This window comes from Cololabis saira, chromosome 5, assembly GCF_033807715.1.
Source record: "Cololabis saira isolate AMF1-May2022 chromosome 5, fColSai1.1, whole genome shotgun sequence".
Lineage (NCBI taxonomy): Eukaryota > Metazoa > Chordata > Actinopteri > Beloniformes > Belonidae > Cololabis > Cololabis saira.
Genome location: NC_084591.1, coordinates 22,774,912 through 22,797,449, shown reverse-complemented (window position 1 = coordinate 22,797,449; position 22,538 = coordinate 22,774,912). Strand labels below are relative to the sequence as shown.

At 38.8% G+C, this 22,538-nt stretch overlaps 3 protein-coding genes across 6 annotated transcripts in view; 2 read left to right on the top strand and 1 right to left on the bottom strand.

Moving 5' to 3' along the window:
- The first annotated feature begins 7,607 nt into the window (after positions 1-7,607).
- LOC133444657 (C-C motif chemokine 3-like) lies at positions 7,608-8,812 on the top strand. Its single transcript, XM_061722527.1, has 3 exons — positions 7,608-7,762; positions 7,848-7,974; positions 8,592-8,812. Exons 1-3 carry the CDS (start codon positions 7,699-7,701, stop codon positions 8,695-8,697), a joined length of 297 nt encoding a protein of 98 aa, XP_061578511.1. The 5' UTR covers positions 7,608-7,698; the 3' UTR covers positions 8,698-8,812.
- A 6,026-nt stretch (positions 8,813-14,838) lies between these two features.
- On the top strand, positions 14,839-18,402 carry LOC133444656 (C-C motif chemokine 5-like). The gene is made up of 3 exons (XM_061722526.1): positions 14,839-14,982; positions 17,499-17,622; positions 17,689-18,402. Exons 1-3 carry the CDS (start codon positions 14,922-14,924, stop codon positions 17,771-17,773), a joined length of 270 nt encoding a protein of 89 aa, XP_061578510.1. The 5' UTR covers positions 14,839-14,921; the 3' UTR covers positions 17,774-18,402.
- A 718-nt stretch (positions 18,403-19,120) lies between these two features.
- Positions 19,121-22,538, bottom strand: part of LOC133443902 (septin-7-like) — a 46,029-nt gene continuing 42,611 nt past the window's right edge. For all 4 annotated transcript variants that reach the window (XM_061721228.1, XM_061721229.1, XM_061721230.1 and 1 more), the window contains exons 11-13: positions 22,375-22,510; positions 21,579-21,724; positions 19,121-21,168 (exon numbers count right to left, since the gene is read on the bottom strand). In XM_061721228.1, the coding sequence (XP_061577212.1) occupies positions 21,129-21,168; positions 21,579-21,724; positions 22,375-22,510 (322 nt within the window). In that variant the 3' untranslated portion in view covers positions 19,121-21,128. The remainder of the gene's footprint in view (positions 21,169-21,578; positions 21,725-22,374; positions 22,511-22,538) is intronic.

The window sequence follows — 22,538 nt, the reverse complement described above, 5'->3', positions numbered from 1 at the left end:
GGTCTTCTGACGTCACGAAGCCGTAAATCACTCTACCAGCGCGCAGATCTGGGATCAGTCTTTTATCGCGCAGATCTGGGATCAGCCTTTATCGCGCAGGTCTGGGATCAGCCTGTTATCGCGCAGGTCTGGGATCAGCCTTTATCGCGCAGATCTGGGATCAGCCTTTTATCGCACGGGAAAAACCGATCCAACTACATTCCTACAAGTAGAAGGAGCTGGCTGATCCTGGAACAGTTGTTTGAACCGGATATCTCAGTTACTCTGGGGACCTTTGATCCTAAAATCTGATCTCAAGTCTGGAATCCGAAGTATAAACCGTAATACATGAATCAAACACGCAAACCATTTACCAGAATACACTATCGTTAGATTAGATATTCCTTTATTCGTCCCTCAGTGGGGAAATTCACATTGAGCATTAGCAGTACACACAACACACACATGCATACACATACAGAGAAAAAATGTTAAAAAAAAAGAGTAGGAACATATATAATTAACAAATATATACAGTATATACAGAAGCAGAAAAATAGTGCAGTATGGGATATAAATACAGTACAACAACAGGTAGGATATGTATAATTGAGTCCAGTGTAATTGTGCTGAATGAGGGATGGGGATATATATATATATATATATATATATATATATATATATATATATATATATATATATATATATATATATATATATATATATATATATATATATATATATATATATATATATATATATATATATATATATATATATATATATTCATTCCTTCCTCATCTCATACAGTGATGTTGGGGGAAAGAACAAACAAAAAAAGGTTGATTATATTTTATTATAAAATTAATAAAAATAAATATAATATGAACAACAATGTGTGTGTCTTATTTTACAGGCTTTCAATCTCTGTGGGTAAACTGCTGCACATTTTCCTCTAGGGTATTGTTGAACAACAAGCTGCAACTGTTATCTGAAACTGTTGATCTATAGAAAATGGGTCACCTATGCATTTACACGCCTCTGTTTGCAAGCACATCCTAGAGTAGATCTGATAAGATATAGTGAACACCATGCGGTTGTCTTCATTATAATCTGCACCCGTGTGCATAAAGAGATTTTTTTTTTTTTTTTTTTTTAAACTATTTGTGTAATTTTAAACTATTTGTGTGATTTATCATAGAGGAGGATTTTTTATTTTTACTCTTTGTATTCTTGTGTATATTTATAACCCCTCAGCCTTTGGATTTGGAACAACCTACTTTGAATGTTTATGCCAAAAAAGCAAAACCACAATAACACTTTACAGTCTTTTTCTAATTGTATTGTCATGAACTTTAAGACCTAATATGCTAACTGAGGCCCATAGAGTCTGGGTTGTGGCTCTTTTTGCAGTTCTTCTGAAGATCGCATGGTCTGATCTTTAGGATTAAATGATTGGGTTTTCTATTCTTAGGAAGATGTATAACCATTTTAAGTGTTTTCCGCGTGTGAATAATCTCTTCTTCTGTAGACTGAGACAGACCAGTGTGTTGTGGAAAATGTGGTTGGGGTTATCCATGACGGATATGTTTGTTCGGTGTCCCATTCTTCAAATCAGCTTCAGAAATCTCCTGTTTTCACCCACTGACGGACACAGGCTTTTTCTGTCTTTTTGCATCTCTGGCTACGATGCTGTTCCCCCAGCAGACCACCGAGACCACAACTGACAGATAATATTTCCAGCATCTTGCTGCTCATGTCAATGCACCGCTGCTTCCTCAAGAATCAGAACTAAGTTCTTTCTTATGTACAGCCGTGCTGTAAATCTTCAAGCTCAGTCTATATATGTAAACACACAGATATCTGTCGTCTCGACTTTCCCCACTAACATCCCTATCCAGGGACTTGTTTGTCTGGTTATTGTCTGTACTTTTTTCGTTGCAAGTGGCTTTAATTGCTGACCCACATCCAGCATCATGCAGCTGCACCAAACTAATTTTAAAAGAAAACACAAAACAGAACTCTTTTTTAACATTTTTTTATTTATTTTTGAGTTGACAAATATGTGGCAAAGGTTTAACAGGTGAAAAGGTTTTATTTCATGTTTCCAGATTCTTAAGAGGAGGGAAGTTCACAGGAATCCCCCAAGATTCCACAGCAAAGCGGCTTTAGACAATGTGAGCATAATCTAAACGGCACTTCCATGAGCTGATGCTACAGATAACATTTGCATAAAGATGCAAAGATAGGTGGTGAACAGACTCTTTTTCTCTTCTGTCACAAACAAGTTGATTTTAATCTCTGCAAGACATCTGTGGGTGAGCCGTTCAAGACGAACACCGTTCCCCGAGTTGATGTGGTCGAAATACTGAAATGAGACTTAAAGATCATTTTACAGTTGTTCTGTTATATTAAAAAGTCTTTACTGTAATGGCAAGATTTTCTTTATTACCCACTTCTGGTTTGAAACCTTAAAAATCAGTGTATTTATTTTTTTGTTGCAGATAATGATTACCCATTGGTCATCCATAAACCACATAAAAGTATATACATTATTACTAAAAATGTAAAAACATAATTGCTAAAACTTTGTAAATGATTCAACTCAAACTATTACAAGTGAAGGCCGAGGGACCGCAGAAGTGAACTCCACTAATGTATAGAAAGCTAGAAAGAGTTATACTTACAATTTTTCACACAAGCTACATCAACAATGCAGCATCCACACAGACCTCACAAAGTAATTGCAGAAAATGTTTTCCAAATGCCAAACATTGTATCAAACTATCCCCAAATTCTTTTCAAGTAATTTGAATTTTCAGCCACTTTATCACACGTGGCATTTATTAGGGTTCATGTATAACCTTTTAGTTGGTTTCTGAATGGTGCTTCAAGTGACAGATGGAGCCCATCTTCCTTCTCTTTGCCTGCCCTTGAGCTCTGGGAAGTCCCTTTGAGGCGTCCTCAGGGAGGAATCAAGCCAAGTTCTGTTCCCAGACAGTGTTCTAAAAGACTCAATGAGACAAATTTTTCTTCTATTATTAGTTTAACAGTGAGGATCTTTAGAGGGTTGAGCCATTCCAGTTTTTCTCAGTCACTTTGTTACATTTCTCAGGTCATGCTTAACATGTGGAAAACACTCACTAAGGCACACTAAGCATTTCTCAGAAGAACTTGAAGGAGCACAAAAACACAATGGAGACCCTTCTCTTCCTCTTAAAAGAAAATTCTTCTGTCAACTGACATGCCAATGCAATCACATGCCATGTTTGTGTGTGACTGGCACCGAATGTGATGGTCAGATAGATTTGTTGTATTTTCAATATAAGTGCAAATTTTTCAAGGTTTATGAATCAACATAAAGTTTAGATTACGAGGTTCACGTCACACTGCAACCAGAAACAGCTCTTTTAGAAATCCTTATCCACCGTCTGCAGACATCTACGGCGGCATCTTCACAAGCTCCATCAAAATAATCAGTTTATCACAGGGAGACTCAGATCCACCACATGTCCACATAAAAAAATTTACAATTTATGTATGCTTGAAGTTTTTTTTTTTTTTTTTTAATATTTTAATATTAAATATTTATTATTTTTAATATTTTATTTTATCCCCGATTTTTTTCCCATTTTATCACCCAGTGCTGCTACCTAAGTGACAGTCCTGGGCATTGCTATCCTCTACCAACCCCGGGAGGGCCTACACTGAACTCAGGTCTCCTCCTTAACCTGAGGAGTGAGCAGGCCGCATCTTTTCACCAGACAGGGTGGGGATTCTCCGGCCGGACCTAGCGCATGGAAGGATCACGTTATTCCGGCCGGATCCTCCCCACCCCATCTGGCGCCCCGGTTGGCCAGAGGGGGCATGTGTAGCCCAGGACTGTCTGCATGTTTTTGTGAGGGTAGCTCCCATTAGCTACCCAAGGGAACACGGGGAGAACATGCAAACTCCACACAGAAAGGCCCTTTCGCCAACCCCACCCAGGGTGTGGGCACTGAAGTCATGGGGGAACTAACACGCACTTCAGCGCCCACAGCGTCCCCCGGCGGGAATCGAACCCAGATGTATGCTTGAAGTTTGGAAAAAATTGTAACAGTAAAATAAATGTGTTCATATTTTAGTAGTCACCAATGTCCCCTGCAGGGCATGTCAAATTTGGAAGATGCAAAGCAGCATCAATGCAGACCTAATTTTCTTAAATGATATCTGTCCCAGGTTTTTTCAGAGAAAGTTTTGACAAGTGCAGTTGGATCAGAGTAGTTTATCTTCACCTTCTACCGTCGTTGCTCTTCATTGTGGTTCTGAATATTGGCATACTGGACTACTTCTGGCACTCATGGCTCAGTTACAGCACTGGCAAGTGCTACGTGGGCCAGATGTAGCCCAAAGTTCAGAAATTGGGTAAAACTTAGATTGAGCCAGATGTCAGACAGTTTTGACATGGGATACATGAGTCATGTCTGGTAGATGTCTGGCTGAGTTTAGGCAGCCACGCTCACCTTGACTCAGTAATGTCAATCAAAGCCAAATGTGGGCCAAACAAAACTGCTGATATGGGCCACGTTTGGGCCAGCAGCCGGTCTGGAATCCGGTTGAGGTGGCAACATTCCCATATTTTGCCGTGGAAAAGCTTCGGCCAAAGAGAACCTTTTCCCTTTATTTGATCCTAGTTCCCTGAAATGACGATGCAGATTTTTTCTTAAACTTTTAGAAGCCCCTGGGGTAACAACTTCGTCAGCCTTTGCTCATGAGCAAGCGTTCAACAAGGGGGTAAATTGTTTGACAACAGTGTTTATCAGACAGTTTCAGTTTAGACCATCTTGAACAATGTGTCCGTGTGCAGCTATATCTCTGCCGCTGCTGTCTTTATTCTGTAAGGCTTGTCTTTGAAGGGTTTTATATCTCAGTCAGCATGCTGCAGATATGTGGAAGGGTTTTTCTTCAAAAGAAGAACAACTGCTATATAGGAGTCACCTCTGAAGCCTAGAGGTCATTACTGTAACTATTCTTAGCTGTCTGAAGAGTCCTGCTGAGACTGGATCAAGTTCTACTTAAAGGTCTTTCTGCAGTAGCCTTAAGGTGTAATTGCCATTTTTAAATGATTAAAGGAATCCTCTTTCTCTTTAGTCCACGCTACATTACCATGTACTTTTCAGGATTTTCTCTGGCCAGCTGTAAGTGATGTCTCTTAATGCACATCTATAAACGCATTCTTGTTATGACATACTTTGCTTACCAGTAACTGTATTTGCAAGATTTTCTATCACAGAAGCAAAGAAAACGTCACTTTCTGTTGAACAAACTGTTTTTGGGTTAGGCGATGGCTTTAGACTCATGGCAGTATCTCACAGTTCTCACAGCGAACAAATACACCTGACTTCAAAACCGAATAAATAACCAATGTGATAAAAACTGTTTCAGATTGTACTGGATGTTGTGGTCAGCAGGACCCGTAGTCTGGATCTGGGGTGATAAAAACAGAGCCAGTGTTTTGAGAACTAAGAGGGCTACCTGATGCCCACGGTGCATTGTGAGGTCTTCCTGAAAGGTAAGCGTGGCTGCAGACTCTGTTTCAGTCGAAGACGTTTGTTTTGGTCCGTGTGCATCTACACAAATCTTCATTGGTCCTTTTCTGTTGACTTTTAAGCAATAATTGTACAGAACTTGAGGATCGGGCCAATTCTTTCTATTTATTATTGGAACATTTAGCAAAAGAGTCCTGTCTGACTGAATAGGTGAACATCCACAATCTTAGACCACATAACATAACATCTAAACAACCCAGAATACAACTTATCATCAGCTCTCTCTGAACCATTGTTTCCATCAGTCACACATAAGGTGCAGCGTAGATCTTGTGTTCTCGCACTGCGAGTGGTTAAGTTGAGTGTCAAAGCTTCTGCTTCGGTGATGGGAGTTTTAGATATGGTCCCAGTGGCACACCACGTTTCCATTTGTGTGAACAGAGCAGCCGATGGGGCTGAATTTAATAAAGAAAAGCTTCTGAGTCAAATTCAGATTCAGAATACTTTATTAATATCCAAGGGGTAAGTCAAGTTCTAAATGATAATAAAAATAAGTAGATCAGAAACACCCTCAACACGCCAGTCAAAGTGCACAGATCAGGGGTTTAGGTGTATCTGTCTGAAGGCATAACTGGAGATGTCCTTGCTCACACGGTCAGACATATCGCTGCCTCAGCTTTCTCCACCGCTCACTTCCTCTGAGAACACGTCTGTTTGTTGGATGGCAGTGATCTCGGGTCAGATCTTAACGGTGATCTTCGGACAGCTGAACCATTGAACTACACAAAAGGAGAAGCTTAACATGATTTCAATAAAAAAATTATAAAAACTACATCAAAAGAGTTCAATTTCTTCAGCAAGAGAGTCACCCATGTCTCAACCAGGTCGTTAGTGTCCTCCTCAGCTTTTAGTTGCAAGTAATATGTTCTTGCATGTATGTGCAATTTATTCTTCTTCACCGTGAATGATGTTAGCTTTTGGAGTCCATTGTTTTTCTTTAATTTTAGAAACATTTAAATCAAGAGGGTTGTCATCACAACACTTGTGGGCAGAGCACAACCGCGACGAGGCCGATGACCCTGAAGAAGAGACAGCAGGACAGTGTCATCAAAGTACTCGAGTCGGTAGCCGTGTTCACGAGAGGATCTGCAGCTGAACGTGTAAATGATAAAATAACTAAACAAAACAGAACAAAAAGCAGCTGTTGAGAAGGCACACCACCCTGAGGAGGGACAGTGTTTGAATTAGTAGTTCTGGAAATGAACCATTTTACAAGAACCTGCTGGTATGTCGGTGTGCTTCTTTCAGGGCCAACGATAGCGGATCCTCGTGTTTCGGAAAGGGATTCTGTGTTGATTTAACGTTGAATGCCTTTCCAAGCACAACTCTCATCCATTTATCCAAGCTTGGGTACAGGATTATCAGAACAATGGCTTGTGACCTTGATTTTTTAACAGTGTAAGGTTCAGTGTCTTACTCAAGGACAAATGAACAGATTCGATCAGGCTTCGATCCGCTGACAATTTGTTTCGAGGACAAACCACCTCTACCCACTCATCCACAGACATTAATACATTCAGTTTTGTGTGTGTCCGCATGTTGTCCAGCCTAAAAAGCAAACTGTTCTAGTTCCCACATTAACTGGACAGATGGTTTTACCATTTGATCTTTTAAAAAACATTTAATTACAATAGAGGTCAGCAACAGCAGTCTAAACTACTTTGATTCTTTGGGATTATTTTTTAAGTTCTCCTGAATCATGCCAGAAGGAAATAGCCCAGGATAGTGTATATTTCTGCTATTAGTTCCCTTAAAGCCCAGATTGTATTTACTTAACTCTTTATTTTTCATGTTTTTCTTACTTAAAGCACCTTGAGATTGCCTTGTTGCTAAAATGTGCTGTGCAAATAAACTCCTCTTCCCTCGGCTCATCTAAAGAGGAACAAAAAAATCCCCATTGGTTATCAGTAAAAGTGCAGCTCTGAAGACGAGCAGAACGATTCACGTTCAACATTTACATTACAGGCCGTGGGTGGGGGAAGTCTGGTTTTAGTACCATTGTTTTAGTTTTGATGGAAAGGTTGACATCACATACATTTTAGTTCCGCAGTGGACTGGATTTATAAGGGTGTCGCTATCTCAGCAGAGCAAGAAGAAGAACCTCCTCTTCCTCGTCCCTCCTGAAGGCATCATGAAGGCTGTGTGCTTCACTCTTGGTCTGCTCCTCTTCTCTGTCTGCTGCTGCAGTGCCTTACGTGAGTGACATGTCTTCCCTCCTTCTTCTGACTGGTATGTTGATAACAAGTTTAAAATATATTCATGTGTTGGTTGTTGTCCCAGGCCAAGCGGTGGACCTCAGCGCAACTCCTGGAAGATGCTGCTTTCATTACAGGACCAACTCTTTACCGTTGAAGTTTGTTTCCGACATAATCAAGACTCACAGCTCCTGTGTGATGAAGGGATTCATGTGAGTTGGTGCTTCATTCTTTTGGTATTTTCCCCATCCTTAGTAAATGACGCTGCTTTTTTTGACATGTTTAAACTTGACAAACATATTAGTTCTGTTGTACAAAGCAGTTTCTGTCATCTGAGACTGCTGTCCAAACAATTTTGAAAGCGTCATACATGCTTTTCTGACTACAGATGGTCTTTGATGTTCCCAGATCCAGACTTAAAAAGAAAAGTGACTGTATTTATTTGGTTTCTGGCCCCCTTCTGTGGAGCAGATTGCCGTTACAAAACTGCTGCTACATTCAAATCTTTGCTCCAGACTCATTTTGAATGATTGGCCTTCAGCTTGAACATTGACAACTTGATAATAAATTATCTTTGCAATGTTTTTAAGAGCATTAGTTATAATGTTTTATTTGTCCTTCCTTTCATCAAAACTAGTTGTTAAATGTTAAATGTGTTATGAAATTAAACTTGACCTGGATCATCTAATTAGGTCTGAAATTATCCAAATAAATACTGATATCTGTTGAGCTCAAGGTAAGCTGAATATTCACTCACACTTAGTGAATGACTAAAAAGAAAACAGAATGAATAAGATGATTATTATTGTCTGTATTGTCTTTTCTGCAGAGTCCAGACTGTTAAAGGAAGACAGATCTGCTACAGCGGGACCTCCCAGTGGGCTCTGACGGTCTACGACCAGCTCCACAAGACTGAAGGAAGTGGGCAGATTTGATGAATATGAAAAATGGCATCATTTTTGATAAATGTTTTTTCTCTTTTTTTTTTATATGTATATATAACTACATGAATGTCATAATGTGGAAACAAGTGGAAGTTTTGTATTCTAATAAAACCTGCTGTAATCAAATGTATTCATGTTTTGCCTGCCATGACTGATCATACATAGATACTGCAGGTCAGTTTTAAACCTGGATGAGTTTGGGAACTAACTTTACTTGGCCACGGCCCGGCTCAAAAGCCATGACAAATAGAGGGAGGTATACAAGAGAGAGTTCCCAACAACTCCTAAAGTCTGAGCATAGGAGGAAAACAGATGATGCCCACAGACCGTCACAACTAAAATTTACTCACCCAAGGCCTATGTGGCCATTTTTGATGTACCAAATTCCAATATCCACAGTGAAGAGAAAGGAAAGACTAGTTAGCTCCCATATAAGGAAGTGGTTACGTGTCTAGGTAGTGCAGGGTGATACGGGAAAGGATCATTCCAGCTGCAGATACATAGTTAAACAGAGCAGTTTGTGTATTTGAAGGTCAGGACAGAGCTGTCGTTGGGGAGTTGGGATTTGATAGACAGGAGGAGATGAAGCAGTGCAAAGGAAGTAGCTCAGGCTAAGCAGGGACAGCAGCACTGAGAAAGTGTATAGAAGAGGAGGCTTAGTTAGAGAGACCTGTGAATTAAAGAACGGAGCTGCATTAGATTCCTGTTAGGGGCCACATGATGTACTACCAACGCTGCAGACACTAAAACTCTGGGTAAATGAGGACCCATCCTGCTCCTTGTGTTCAGGTGCCACAACATTAAGACATACTTTGTCAGGTTGTAACATTAGCTTACTTCCAGGCCTGTACATGTGACAACCAAGCTCCAACCATCTAACCTCCGGGTTGAGTCTCATGTGGAACTAGGATTGGTTACAGTTCCTCGACTGGCCACTAGAGGCTGGGTTCATAATCCAGTCAATCTCCATTGACTCCCATGTTAAAATGTCCAACTTTAGAGAAGAAGCTTGACAGTTAATTGATAGTCACTTCAGCCAATGGGTAGACATTATCAACACTGGATATTCCGCTGTAATATAATCTGCCGCCAGCTCTGCAGCTATTTCGGTGGGATCAGCTGAAGGGGTTGGTAGCCAAAGCTAACTTTGATTGACATGCGGCTGTGGATGCAGCTGAAATGATCCCTTTCCTACACATTTAAGCTTATTGGACGGTATGCACAATAGGCTGCTTGATGTGAAGAGGTCATCTCTATCAACCTCTCTGCTGCATGAGACGATGCTGCACCATGTTGAACTCGAGAGTTGGTGAAGGATTATGATCGTATACTACTGAAAGAAGAAATATAAATGAAGGAAATCAAAGTGGGACTCACAAATATGTCTACTAATGAAAGTAAGAATATTTGCAGAGTCCTATTGTAAAGATGATTGAATGGCCATGTTTTTCCATATGGCATGGGCATCTTCCAAGATGAGAATGCCAGGAGGGACTGGTTCAGGGAGCCTAAGATATCATCTTTACACATGGACTGGTGACCAGAGGCCAGATCTCAATCCCGTTCAAAACTTTGGGGGGTGCTGGAGAAGACTTTACATCATTAATTCAAGATCTTGAAGGAAATAAATGCAATTAAAGCTGCAAGCAGCGATGAACGGGCCCTCGTGTGTGTAATTTTCACCAATAAAGGTCAAGGACTCAAAACCATGTCCGATGACACCACCCACGAGTCTTTATGTCAAACCATTCAAAAGTTATTGCAGAAAATAAGAACTATCAAATATGGACCAACCAGATGAAGGGGGGGGCGCGCTTTTTGGCGTCTATCGTCGCCACGGTAACACTTTTGACTGAAAAAAGTAATGCCCATCGTCGCAGGATCGAGACGCACATTTTGATGCATAACACACCTGCTGCACGTTGCGGTTCGGGCGAAGAAGCGGCCGAAGAAATGGCATAAATTGCGGCAAAATTACATGATTAATTGAAAATGGCACTTCCTGTTCGTTTCGGTCATGGCGCCAAGAGACTTTTCTTTAAGTTGCGACATGATACAGGTGTGTATCGATTTTCGTGCATGTACGTCAAACCGTATTGTGGGGCTTGAGGCACAAAGTTTTCTAGGGGGCGCTGTTGAGCCATTAGGCCACGCCCATTAATGCAAACCATGAAATATCAAATTTCTCGCCAGGCCTGGCTTGCGTGCAAAATTTGGTGACTTTTGGGGAATGTTTAGGGGGGCAAAAAGGCCCTCCTTTCGTCGGAAGAAAAACGAGAAAAACAAAAAACGAGAAAAAAAATTCCTACAGATACAATAGTCAAGTCAACTCAAGTCAAATTTATTTATAAAGCACATTTCACATTATGAGCATGGACTCAATGTGCTCAAAATACATAAACAAACAAAATTACAAGTTTACAATAACAGAAATAGATAACAAATATGACAAGAGAAAAAACAATAACAACAACCATAATTCCATTTTAACAAAAGTGTGATCACCCAGCCAACCATGAGTTTACTCAAACGCCTGTGCAAAAAGGTAAGTCTTTAGTCTGCCTTTGAAAGTGGGCACTGTTGGAGCAGACCTTAGTTCCTGTGGCAAGGAATTCCAGAGAGTGGGACTGTAGTGACTGGGCCTTCGCTCTTACAGTGCGAAGGCCCTAATTATGGAGGAAAATAAATGTATTGATAATCTTATTGCAGATAATATGTGCTGTGTGATTTTTATCATGTTATCTTGTTCTGGATCACTCTTCATTTTGAGATATCTCAGTGGCTTATTGATGTAGGTTGTATTCATATTTTCTCTTCCTGGGAGAGTTGGCGCCTCAACCAGATCCTTGTGAATCTAAACTTAAACTTAAACTTAAACTTTATTTATTTGTATAGCACCAACTCATGCAGTGTAAGTGCAACTCATGGTGCTTTACATACAGAGATAAAATAACAATCAAAAGTACAATTTAAAACATCCCATACGACCCCACCCCCCACCCCCCACGCATACACACACCCTCACTCACACTCATACACACACACACACACACACACACAATAAGTGGACTGGTGACATGGCTTGGCACTAACGATCCAGGTGAGGAAAACACTACCTATGGGTGGCCGTCCATACTGAGGGGCTCCACCAGCCATGACCACAAGGAGCATCGCCACAGAGACCCCCCCAACCTGGACAGACCAGGACAGACCCCACACAGAAGGTGGAGTCCCTCCCCCAGCTACCCAGGCCTGAGGGACCCCCATGACGACACCCCCATGGGCGGAGCAGACACACCTCCCAGTGTGGACGACCCCCCTGAGGAAACACTGGAGCTAAAAACTAAAAGATTAAAAGAAAGTAAAAAATGCCTAAAAAGTGTAAAATTTTAGAAAAATCTATACAAAACTTAAGATGAATAATAAATAACATAAAATACAAAGTCACTAAAATGGATTAAAGGTTTAAAGATAATAAAAAAAAAAAAAAAAAAAGTAAATACAATAAATACAATAAATAGCTGAAAAGACTAGGTAAATGAGATCAGATAAAAGCCAAGCTAAAAAGGTGTGTCTTGAGCCTCCTTTTAAAAGTATCAACGTTCTCTGCGGTCCTGAGGTTCTCTGGCAGGCTGTTCCATAAAGAAGGGCCATAATGGCTGAATGCAGCCTCACCGTGGGTTTTTGTCCCGGTTCGGGGAATGGTTAAAAGGCCGGTGCCAGAGGACCTCAGGGTCCATGAGGGTTGATACGGTAAAAGCAGATCAGATAAATAAGATGGCCCAAGACCGTTAAGACATTTAAAAACCAGTAAAAGAACCTTAAAATCGATCCTGAAGCGGACGGGGAGCCAATGCAGCGATTTTAAAACAGGTGTAATGTGCTCCCGCCCTCTGGTCCTCGTCAGCACGCGAGCGGCTGAATTCTGTAATAGTTGTAGGTTCTTAATACTCTTTTTAGGAAGACCAGAGAGCAGGGCATTACAATAATCTAAACGACATGAGAAAAAAGCATGCATCAGCACCTCCGTGCTGGCCTGAGAGAGAAACGGGCGGACTCTGGCTATATTCTTGAGATGGTAAAAACCTATCTTCGTAATATTCTTTATGTGTGGAATAAAAGTGAGCTCAGAGTCAAAAATAACACCCAGGTTCTTTACACATTTCGAAGGTTTAAAATCTTGTAGTTTTGCCTCAATCTATGCCTCAGGATTAGTCCAATTACATCACAAGTAGCATGCAGTACATTTCCAATGATATACTTCAGTAGAAACGTATTTATGTTAAAACTCACAATCTTATTCCAGAGTTCAAAGTATATTTTATATGTAGTTTTTGAGCTGTATGTTTATTTAAGTGTTTTATTCACTTTAAGCTCTTTTAAAGTTATTACAAAGAAAAAAAAATATATGTAGGCTATTTATGTCAGGTGCCAACATCGACCTTCAATCAAGGTCAGCGGTAGTTGATAGTTGTTTCCCGTCATATTGTACACCACTAGCTGTTTTTCTCATTCAGATAAAATCAGTGAGGTTTTGGCTGTTGTGCACTTGCACACATGCTGTTGATGTCACGCCAATATTTCCAGCGACCACACTAAATGTCAGAACATTATCATCAGATAAACTTGAATCAGTCCTGATTGCATCAAACAGTGCTGCAGATTTGTGGTGCAGGATGCAGCTTTACCATCATTAGTGCAGCCCAGAGTGGTTACAGAAATGGTGTCACGTTATTTGGTTTGCTGCGCTGTGCAATATACAACAGGATGAGATTGGAAAAGATTACAGGTATTCTAAATATTCAGCATCAAGAGCTGTTAAACGCTGCATGAAATTAAAGATTTACGTGGTACATTTATGCAAAGTCTTTTTGAAATGAAAGGTGGTTTACCAGTTACATTCTTAACATGATGCAAAATTGAACATTTTGTTTTTTGCAGCCCCATTAATGAAAACACAAACAATGGGGGTCAGCAGAAAGAGAGACAGGTCCAACATGCAACCAATGACTTAATAGATAGGAGTCAGTCAGAGGAAGTTGTTACTATTGTATGTGCAAATTGTATGTGTATATACTGTATATGTGTGTATGTGTGTGTATATATATATATATATATATATATATATATATATATATATATATATATATATATATATATATATAGTATGTGTGTATACTTTACTCTATCCTCTCCTGCTTTTACATATCTGTCTCTCCTATGTCTCTCTCTTTTCAAACACAACACATTATACATTCATTCACACAAACTACAACACATCACACACTCACCAAACTGCACACATCACTGTCTTTTTTTGTTTTCCTCCTTACCCTCCAGGAACAATAAAATATAGTAGACTGCCAAGAGGGCTGGTGAAGGAAGCACACTCACTCACGCACACCCATGCACACATACACACGCAAAAAAAACCTTTGTTGGTAGATTAAAATGCATATATAGGCTTTAGGTTTCACCAAACTTGGTATTAACCATTAATAAATATGCAGATAGGGAAATAAACAAGTTCATCACAGGACTTTAAATGAAAGACTCTCAATATGTCATATTAGAACAAGGGGTCACAGTTTGTTTGAAGATGCTCTTTATATTCTTGTGTTTAATAAGTATAATAGTAGTTGGTATTCAAGTACCAGACAACTGTGGACTTTTGTTGTAATAGATACAAAGTAGAGTGCTAGGTTGATGTGATATGAGACTAGATGAGATGGATGGATCTGTCCAACCCAAACTTACAATGTGCAGTGACGTTTGTGAAGACCCTCAGTGCTCCATGGGAGATATTCCTTCAGGGATTGATAAAATAGTCTTTTCAATGTATGCAGATGCAGATTTTTTTCTTTCAATGTCCGACAGTAAAGTAGAATTTTATTTTCAATTAGTTTTGATATTTGGAAATTGTTTCAATCTGAGTATATTGAATAAACACAGTTTCTCCTGAATATTTAATGGTTTGCTGTAGGACATGTGATCAGACTACTGAAGTACCTGTTACTGTTAACTGTTATTTAATCTGAACCAGCAACGCCCACCGCTGTTAACCACTCTCCTGTGACTTGACAAAGAAAAGGTTTTCTTAGAACTGTTTTGAATATGCAGATGATGTTCAGGTGGCTTTAAGTTGTGGGGATGTGGTCTGGTAAATTCAAAAGCTCGCTGAACATCAGAGTCATCACATCCACAGTGAAATCATCATGAAGCATCTGAGTGTCGCCGTGGGACTGCTGCTGCTCGCTCTCTACTGCACTGCCATGCGTAAGTCTAGAGGCTTTGCTCCTGTGGATTCCTCATGTTTCTTTTCTCTCTTCTTTAGTAATGAGTTTTTATCGATGCCACATGCAGAAACTTGGCTCATCAGATGTTACGGTGCAAATAATTTATGAGGATGAAATTATTCTATTGTGTCATTACAGTCTAAGAAAGCATTAAGAAAAAACTACAGAAAAAGACTAAGTATGAATAGATATCAGATTTAACTTTGATATTGATTTATTATTGCATTTACCCTTTTTTTTTAAATATCTAATATTTTGTTATATTATTCATTCCCATTTTCATAAAATAAGGTTTTCCACTTTCTCCAATCAGAAAAAAGTATACAGTACAGACCAAAAGTTTGGACACACTTCCCCATTTGTTTGAATTAGAAGGTGTGTCCAAACTTTTGGTCTGTACTGTATATACATGTTTACTTAGGAAGTCTGCCAGTAGGCTACATGTTGATTGATGTCAAATGTATGGGATGAGAGGTGTTGTTTTGAAATGGTTGTGCAGTTATTTGGAGAACAGACAACAGTATGTACAGTTTGCTGGTAATGATTCTGTGTGTAGGAAAATTGAGTGTGGTGTTCCCCAAGGTTCGGTCCTTGGACCTAAGCTCTTTATTTTATATGTTAATGACATATGTGAGGTATCAAAATTATTACAATTTGTTTTGTTTGCGGATGACACAAATCTTTTTAGTTCAGGAGAAAATTTGAAAACGTTGGACAGCATTGAAAAAGAAATGGTTAATTTGAAAAAATGGTTTGACAAGAATAAGTTATCACTTAATTTAAAAAAAACTAAGTTCATGGTATTTTCTAAACAGAAAGGGGATGAAAAGGTGTCTTTGTGTATCGATGGATCTGATATTGAAAGAGTGTATCAGTTTAGATTTTTGGGTGTAATTATAGATGAAAACCTCACATGGAAATCTCAGTTAAATTATGTTAAAACTAAGGTATCAAAGAATATTTTTGTTTTGAACAAAGTGAAACATGTTTTAGATTACAAGACAATGCGAATTTTATAATTGCTCCCTTATTTTGCCTTATTTTAGTTATTGTGTGGAAGTTTGGGGGAATACATACACAACAAATATCAAGCCTTTGTTTATTTTACAGAAGAGAGCAGTAAGGATCATACATAAAAAGGAGGCAAGAGAACACACCAATGGACTTTTCATTAATGCAGGATTAATTAAACTTAAAGACATTATTGAGTTACAGACTTTATTAGTTATGTTCAAGGCAAAAAGCAGAATATTGCCTGAAAATATACGTTTTTTTGTTTTTAGTTCAGAAGATAAGAACCATAGGAGGAAATTTGATTTTAAACATCCATTTGCACGCACCACTTTAAAACAGATGTGTATTTCAGTATGTGGTGTAAAATTATGGAACTCCTTGGCAGCTGATTTGAAGGATTGTAGAAATATTCACCAGTTCAAAAAATTGTACAAAGACCATACAATTAGACAATATGAATTTAACGGGTAAAATATATTTTGTTGTTTCTGTTTTTATATTGTTGGTGAGTTAGTGTTTATGTTTTCTTATTTTTTTGTTTTTTCATTATTCCTTTTTTTTGGTATTATATAAGTATTGATTGTTGAACAGACGGACAGACCATCTTTATATGAATTGTTTTATTTTTTTTTTGAGAAAGGGGCTTGGCATATAAGGCTTTCTTCTTCTTGCCCCTTTTCCATCATGGAATGGAACATATGTGAACTATTCCCATGATATGGAATAAATAAAAATGAAATGAAAATGAAATGAAAATGTCTGTTTCATACCTTTATTCAATCAGTTGATCATTGATCAGAAAGGCAAACTAATAAAACTAAGTTAAAATCAGTCGTCTACCAGCCCAGCATGTTTTATCAATTCATTTATTTTTGCGTTGGTCCTAACCTTTTCACCGAAGCAGAAGTAGCCCGGCCTTTAGGTCAGTGTCTTATTGACTGTGTTCTTTAACAAGAACACAGTAAAAGGCATTTCATGCTTCCTGCATTTCCAACTTTCTTTGCACATGGAGCTTTGAGGGACGTCTGCACATTTAGTGGAACGTTTCCTCAATTTGATAAAGAATAAAACAAGTAGTGTTCTGAATACATAAGTCACTGCATCTTCTTCTTGTTTTCCAGTCCATTGCAATCTCAGATGTGGTTCTGTCAGTATTTGGCACAGGTCACAGCTGTTGGGGTGGGTTCTGCCAGGTCCCCGGGGGGGGGGTTACTGGAGGGCATTGTAACAGTCCAGTAGGTGGGACATTGACTGTACTGCTTGTCTGGTAGCTCCATGCTTTCATGAGATCTTTTGCATCTCTCCTGCTCCACCCGTAGTCTGTTGAGGGTCTTCCAGGTTGGCCATGGGGGGTTGTGCCCGCTGGGGAGGCGTCCAGTCACGGCTCTTGTGTTGAGCTGGTTCCATTCATCTTTCACTGCATGATGGACAGAGATTAACAATACTTTTTTTTTTCTTTCTCGTCTCTCTTTTCCCCCCCAGCTCAGGCACTGAATGACGCATCGCCCGTACTTTGCTGCTTTAAATTCTTCTCAGGCAGGATCCCAGAGGCACATATCAAGTCCATCCTCCAAACTCACGACACATGCCTCTCAAAGGGCTTCGTGTAAGTTTGTGCTACACCGATCTTAAGTCATCTGTGATGCCAAAATAATAAGAGGTCTTTCTGCAGGATCAACACCCCGAAGGGGAGGCTCTGCGTGAGCCAGAATACAAAATGGGCCAAGAAGGCTTTCGACAAAGCCCAAGTCATTTAGGGTCAACGTGAAAGAGGAGCTGCTGCTCGAGCCGCCTGCAACCAGGACAAAGTGACGGGCGTCGATTCTTTCTGTTACCATGAGGTCCAAAGTCAGAGACGACAAGCAAGGATAGTCGGATCACCCAAAGTTTACAAAGAATTACAATTTATATTATCTCCACAACGTGTACTGAAACTCTATTAGATGTCCCTCTTGATCGTAATAATAATCTGGTGCCAGTAATAATGGTCTTTATAGGGCAATGGTAGAAGATTGTAGCCCTTGGAGGTCAGGTTAAACTATAACAGTGTTTTAATTTGGTCTCGGATTTTGGAAACTCATTGTATACTTATATACTGTCTAAATAATGAATCATTAGATTAGCACAATTGTTTTATGCAGCATTATAAAATACCTCTTTACAGCTTTACTGATCATTACATTACAGTTTCATTGTATAAGAATTCAGGGCCTAACCTTTGAAAAATAATAGCTTGAAGTTATCAAAACTTTTTTTTCAATCATTGTACTGTTCTGTCATTTTATTTCTGTTACAGTATTACAATCAATGTTTAAGAGTTCTCTTTTCATATAATAAATGTAAGATCTGCTTTGCTTGGCAAAATCACTTCTATTTTTATTTTAAACTCAGTTCAAGTCACTCATGTATTGCTCGAGGTTAATTATAGGGCATTTAAGATAAATAATCAAAGCATACAAGTATTAGCATATTAGTTCTCAAACATTATACTCTCTGAGTAAATGTTTAATAAAGTATAAACTTTGAGCTCAAAGTTTGCACTTTGCCCAGTAGTCAACTATGAAGAACACTTCAGACCTATTTAGTTGCGCGCGCATGCGCACACCTTTTTAAATGGTAGTGTTGTTCATCTCTCTTTATCTCTATGCATCTTTCTTTTTCTCATTAGGTCTTACAAGAAACATATTCATACTTCCTAAAATAGTATTAGTAATAGTGCTGTGTGTACATAGCACTTTGCAAAACAGAATTTTAAGTTTTCCTCGCAACAAAGTTGACTTAATTTCAAATAAATAAAATGTTACTACGGTCATTAAAATTTTTCAAATCTATCCAGATGGATTTTATGATTTAACATGTTTCATGTGCATAGAAATAAGTCATTTTACACGAAGTGTTAAAGCATAACATGTCAACTTTAATATTAACCATGTACAGTTAAGAGACAGAACACATGATAAAAACAAGAATGAGAAGCAGAAAAACACATTGTGTGTGTGTGTGTGTGTGTGTGTATATATGTATATATATATATATATATATATATATATATATATATATATATATATATAAAGAAAATATTACCATAAAAAAACATTTAAAAACTTATGTTGCACTTTTGGAAGGGTGAGTGGTTACAAGCATTTCTTTTGACCTTGTAGGACAACAAAGTCACCGTTTTCAGATTAAATGCAGAGCAACAGAGCAGTCCTGAGGAGGTGCACTCATTGGCATAGATGTAGAGTATATAAGTGTTAGTATAAATGCTCGGGTTTGTTTCATGGGATCTTAAAATTAGTTATGCAGGAGGTTCTGTTCTGAGTACTTTATGAAATGCATCGTAAAAAGGAAGAAAAAACCCCCCCACAAAATTAAACACAAAAATGCTTGTAAGCGGCCCCGGTTATGTACATAATATATGCATGCCCATTATGACCAGACCCTTACAGGTAATTGTTTAAGAGCTGAAGGTTCAAAGTTCGTCCCTTTTATATTTTCCCATAAATCTATCATGAAGACAGCAGGCGATGAGAAAAAAACCAAACAATTTTACCTAAAATGAGATTCACAAAGCTTAAAAACAAAAGAAAAAGAACAAGGGATTTTAAGGGTCATTCTTTAACCGTACAGAGTATCATTAATATCCTCGTCATATGAAAATAAAATGTTACAACTCTCAGGAAGGAATGTTAAGGTTCTACCACACCAACTTGATCCTTAAAGACACATCAATAGAAATGTGTGTTCTTGGATTGGATTGTTACGTAACCACGACTACGCTGTGGCTGAAGGGTCAACTTCTCAAAAAAACGTCAAAAAGAAAAAAGTTCATGGAAAACGTAAGCCTCCTGATGAATTTCTCATATCAAAAGGGAAAATGCCTCATATAAAAAACAACAAAAAAAACAAAAAAGCAGGAAACCTGGGTTCAAATCTGACAACACCCACCACTACACCACAATATAAAACACCTTATATTTTCTTGTTACTGTAACTTGTAAAGTTTTCATACAGGCTTTGAGGCTTTAAGGGAACCACACATTTTAATGAGAATATCTTGGCAGCAGTTACACACAATGTACCCTCTGGCTTTAGTCTTTAAGTTACTGATCAGTCCATCTTTAGCCAAAAAAACAACAACAAAACAAACCAAAAATAAACGGCCACTGCACAGTAAATTCTGTCCTAAGTGTTAACTGTAATCTCCTCTGCTGGACATAAAAGCTGACAGCAGCAGACAACAAAACAAAAGACTTACAAATGTCTTGTTTTATTGGAAATATTTCACAACAGGAGACATTGTTAATTCAAAAGGTGTATTTGGTGAAAGGAAAGGATTTGTTGGGTCAGATGCGTTTTCTACGTTTGACTCAAAATGTATACATTTCTCAAGAGCAGGTGTTTTGCATGAAAAGCTGCATTTGCTGATGCAACAAGTTCGATTAGCAAACTTCCCAACTGCACAGCTACGTTTTTTTCAAGCCAAAGTTGCCTTCTGCCAACAAGACAACTTTGTATGCAAACACATCATTTACTTAATGCCAGAAACAAAATGTAGTTATTCAAAAACACTTTTAAAGTGAAGGAACCTCTAATTAAAAGATGTATTTGATGATGACACAAAGTGGTTATGAAATGACTATCTGGGCTCTCAATTCCACCAGATTTCCTTTTCTCCCCGACTCACACAGGAAGAGGTCCGTGCATGGAGACCCCTCTAGTTATGCTCGTCAAAACTTAAAAGAAACAGTTGGTCAGCTAGATCTATGGACAGCTGGAGAACCTACACCTACTACATGAGTACAAATGGCTATGCATGGTCCCCGCTATGTGTGAACTCAGCTCAGAGGAACTTGGCTTTTCCTCTTTGTCAGAATATATAAAACACAATTTCACAAACGCATGCGTCCCCCGTGAAAACCGAAAGCTCTCAACAGTTACAGTAAACCCCTGCATGGAGGCGAGTGTGAGTCCTGTGTTATGGGTAGCTTTGTTATGACATGCTGAATGTTATTTCTGGCTGTATGCGCTCTGAAGACCACGCGTGTGACCTTCAGATGAGGTGAGGGCAAATAAGGAGTTTATTTATAAGTGAAGCAAAGGTCTCAAACTTCAAAAGATTTTCCCTTTCTTCTTGTTCTTCTCCATCGTCCTGAGAGAAGGGAGCAGACACAGAAGGGAGCATTATGTTAGTACGACCAAACACAACTTCAACAATACAGGAGTGCATTGGATCAATTTAACACATCTTAGACTTGCATCTAAATAAAATGATGAGAAAAACATTTTCGTTTTCCAAATACAACAACATCCTGCTTGTGAGGTTTGTGTTGCAGATTTAAGCTGGTCTGAGATCAGAAACAGTGTAACACTCATTTTCTAATGATTTTAACTTTATTCTGACATTCTTTTTTGAATACTTGGTGACACGCACACACAGACACATACAGACACACACAAATAAGAATCAGACTTAAAAAGCAAAAAAAAACAACAACAGTCACACATCCATAATTCTCTAGTAATCTGCTAATACTTCAGAGAAGTTGGAGTATTACTGACTTGGAGGCATCCAGTTTCTGCTGCTCCAGAATTCTCTGCTGAGCCTCCCAGTTCACCTTCTCGTCTTCAAACACTCTCCTCTTTTCTTCCAACTCTTTGTACTGCGCCTCCAAGTTCCGCTTCATCTGTTCATGGCGTCGCTCCAGCTGCGGATCAAAACACCACAAGGAATCCATTTTAAACTCAAATAAATACAGACTCTAGATGCCCGGACCTCCAGCTGAAAGGGAGTTGAAGAAACCTACCAAGGAAGATAATCTGACCTGCAAACATTTTTAAACACATCCTGCTCTTCCAGGAGATGGAGTTAACCAAAAGTCAGATGGATCTCCTGTGATAGTCTTTATATTTTATGAGGTTTGAGAAAACATAATGAATGAATAAATAAATAAATTAATGAATGATGACAGGACGTTGTAAAAGGTGCTGCACGTGAGCTCATTTTTAAACATCACAGGCCAATATTGGTATTCAGCCACTTTTTCAGTCGCCATGGAAACAAGACACATATCCCACTAACGTCCTTAGCCTTTCAGTAGCTCCTAAGAACATTTATTCTTTTTTTTTTTTAATAGCTTTCTTGCATTGTAGAAAATTGGCACTGGCCATTAAAAGCCACTGTGACTATGTTTTTGAAGTAAACCTACTGAGTTAACCTGAATTATGAATCTTTTAGTATTGTATGTATGGAGTTTATGTATATATTTATTTGGAGAGCATCTCCCATTTAAACATTTGCTGAAAGCTAAGAAAAACCTGTTTGCCTTTCACAGGTCTGTATGAGTCGCAAACCAACCTCCGCCTCCGAATCCTTCAGTTTCTGCTTCTTCTCCTTAACCTTCATCTCGAAGACCTGCTCCATCTCTGCCTCCATCTTCTTCATCTTCATCACATGTTCCCTGCGCTCCTCCTCCATCTGAGCCAGGGGACTCCTGGAGATAAAGTGCGGGTTAAAGATAG

Excerpts from the sequence above, each read along its gene's own strand:
- LOC133444657 (XM_061722527.1), top strand. The coding sequence starts at position 7,699 with ATGAAGGCTGTGTGCTTCACTCTTGGTCTGCTCCTCTTCTCTGTCTGC. Across the intron at positions 7,763-7,847 it reads CTGCTGCTGCAGTGCCTTAC|GCCAAGCGGTGGACCTCAGC; the intron begins GTGAGTGACATG and ends TTGTTGTCCCAG. Across the intron at positions 7,975-8,591 it reads TGTGTGATGAAGGGATTCAT|AGTCCAGACTGTTAAAGGAA; the intron begins GTGAGTTGGTGC and ends TCTTTTCTGCAG.
- LOC133444656 (XM_061722526.1), top strand. The coding sequence starts at position 14,922 with ATGAAGCATCTGAGTGTCGCCGTGGGACTGCTGCTGCTCGCTCTCTAC. Across the intron at positions 14,983-17,498 it reads TCTCTACTGCACTGCCATGC|CTCAGGCACTGAATGACGCA; the intron begins GTAAGTCTAGAG and ends TTTCCCCCCCAG. Across the intron at positions 17,623-17,688 it reads TGCCTCTCAAAGGGCTTCGT|GATCAACACCCCGAAGGGGA; the intron begins GTAAGTTTGTGC and ends GTCTTTCTGCAG.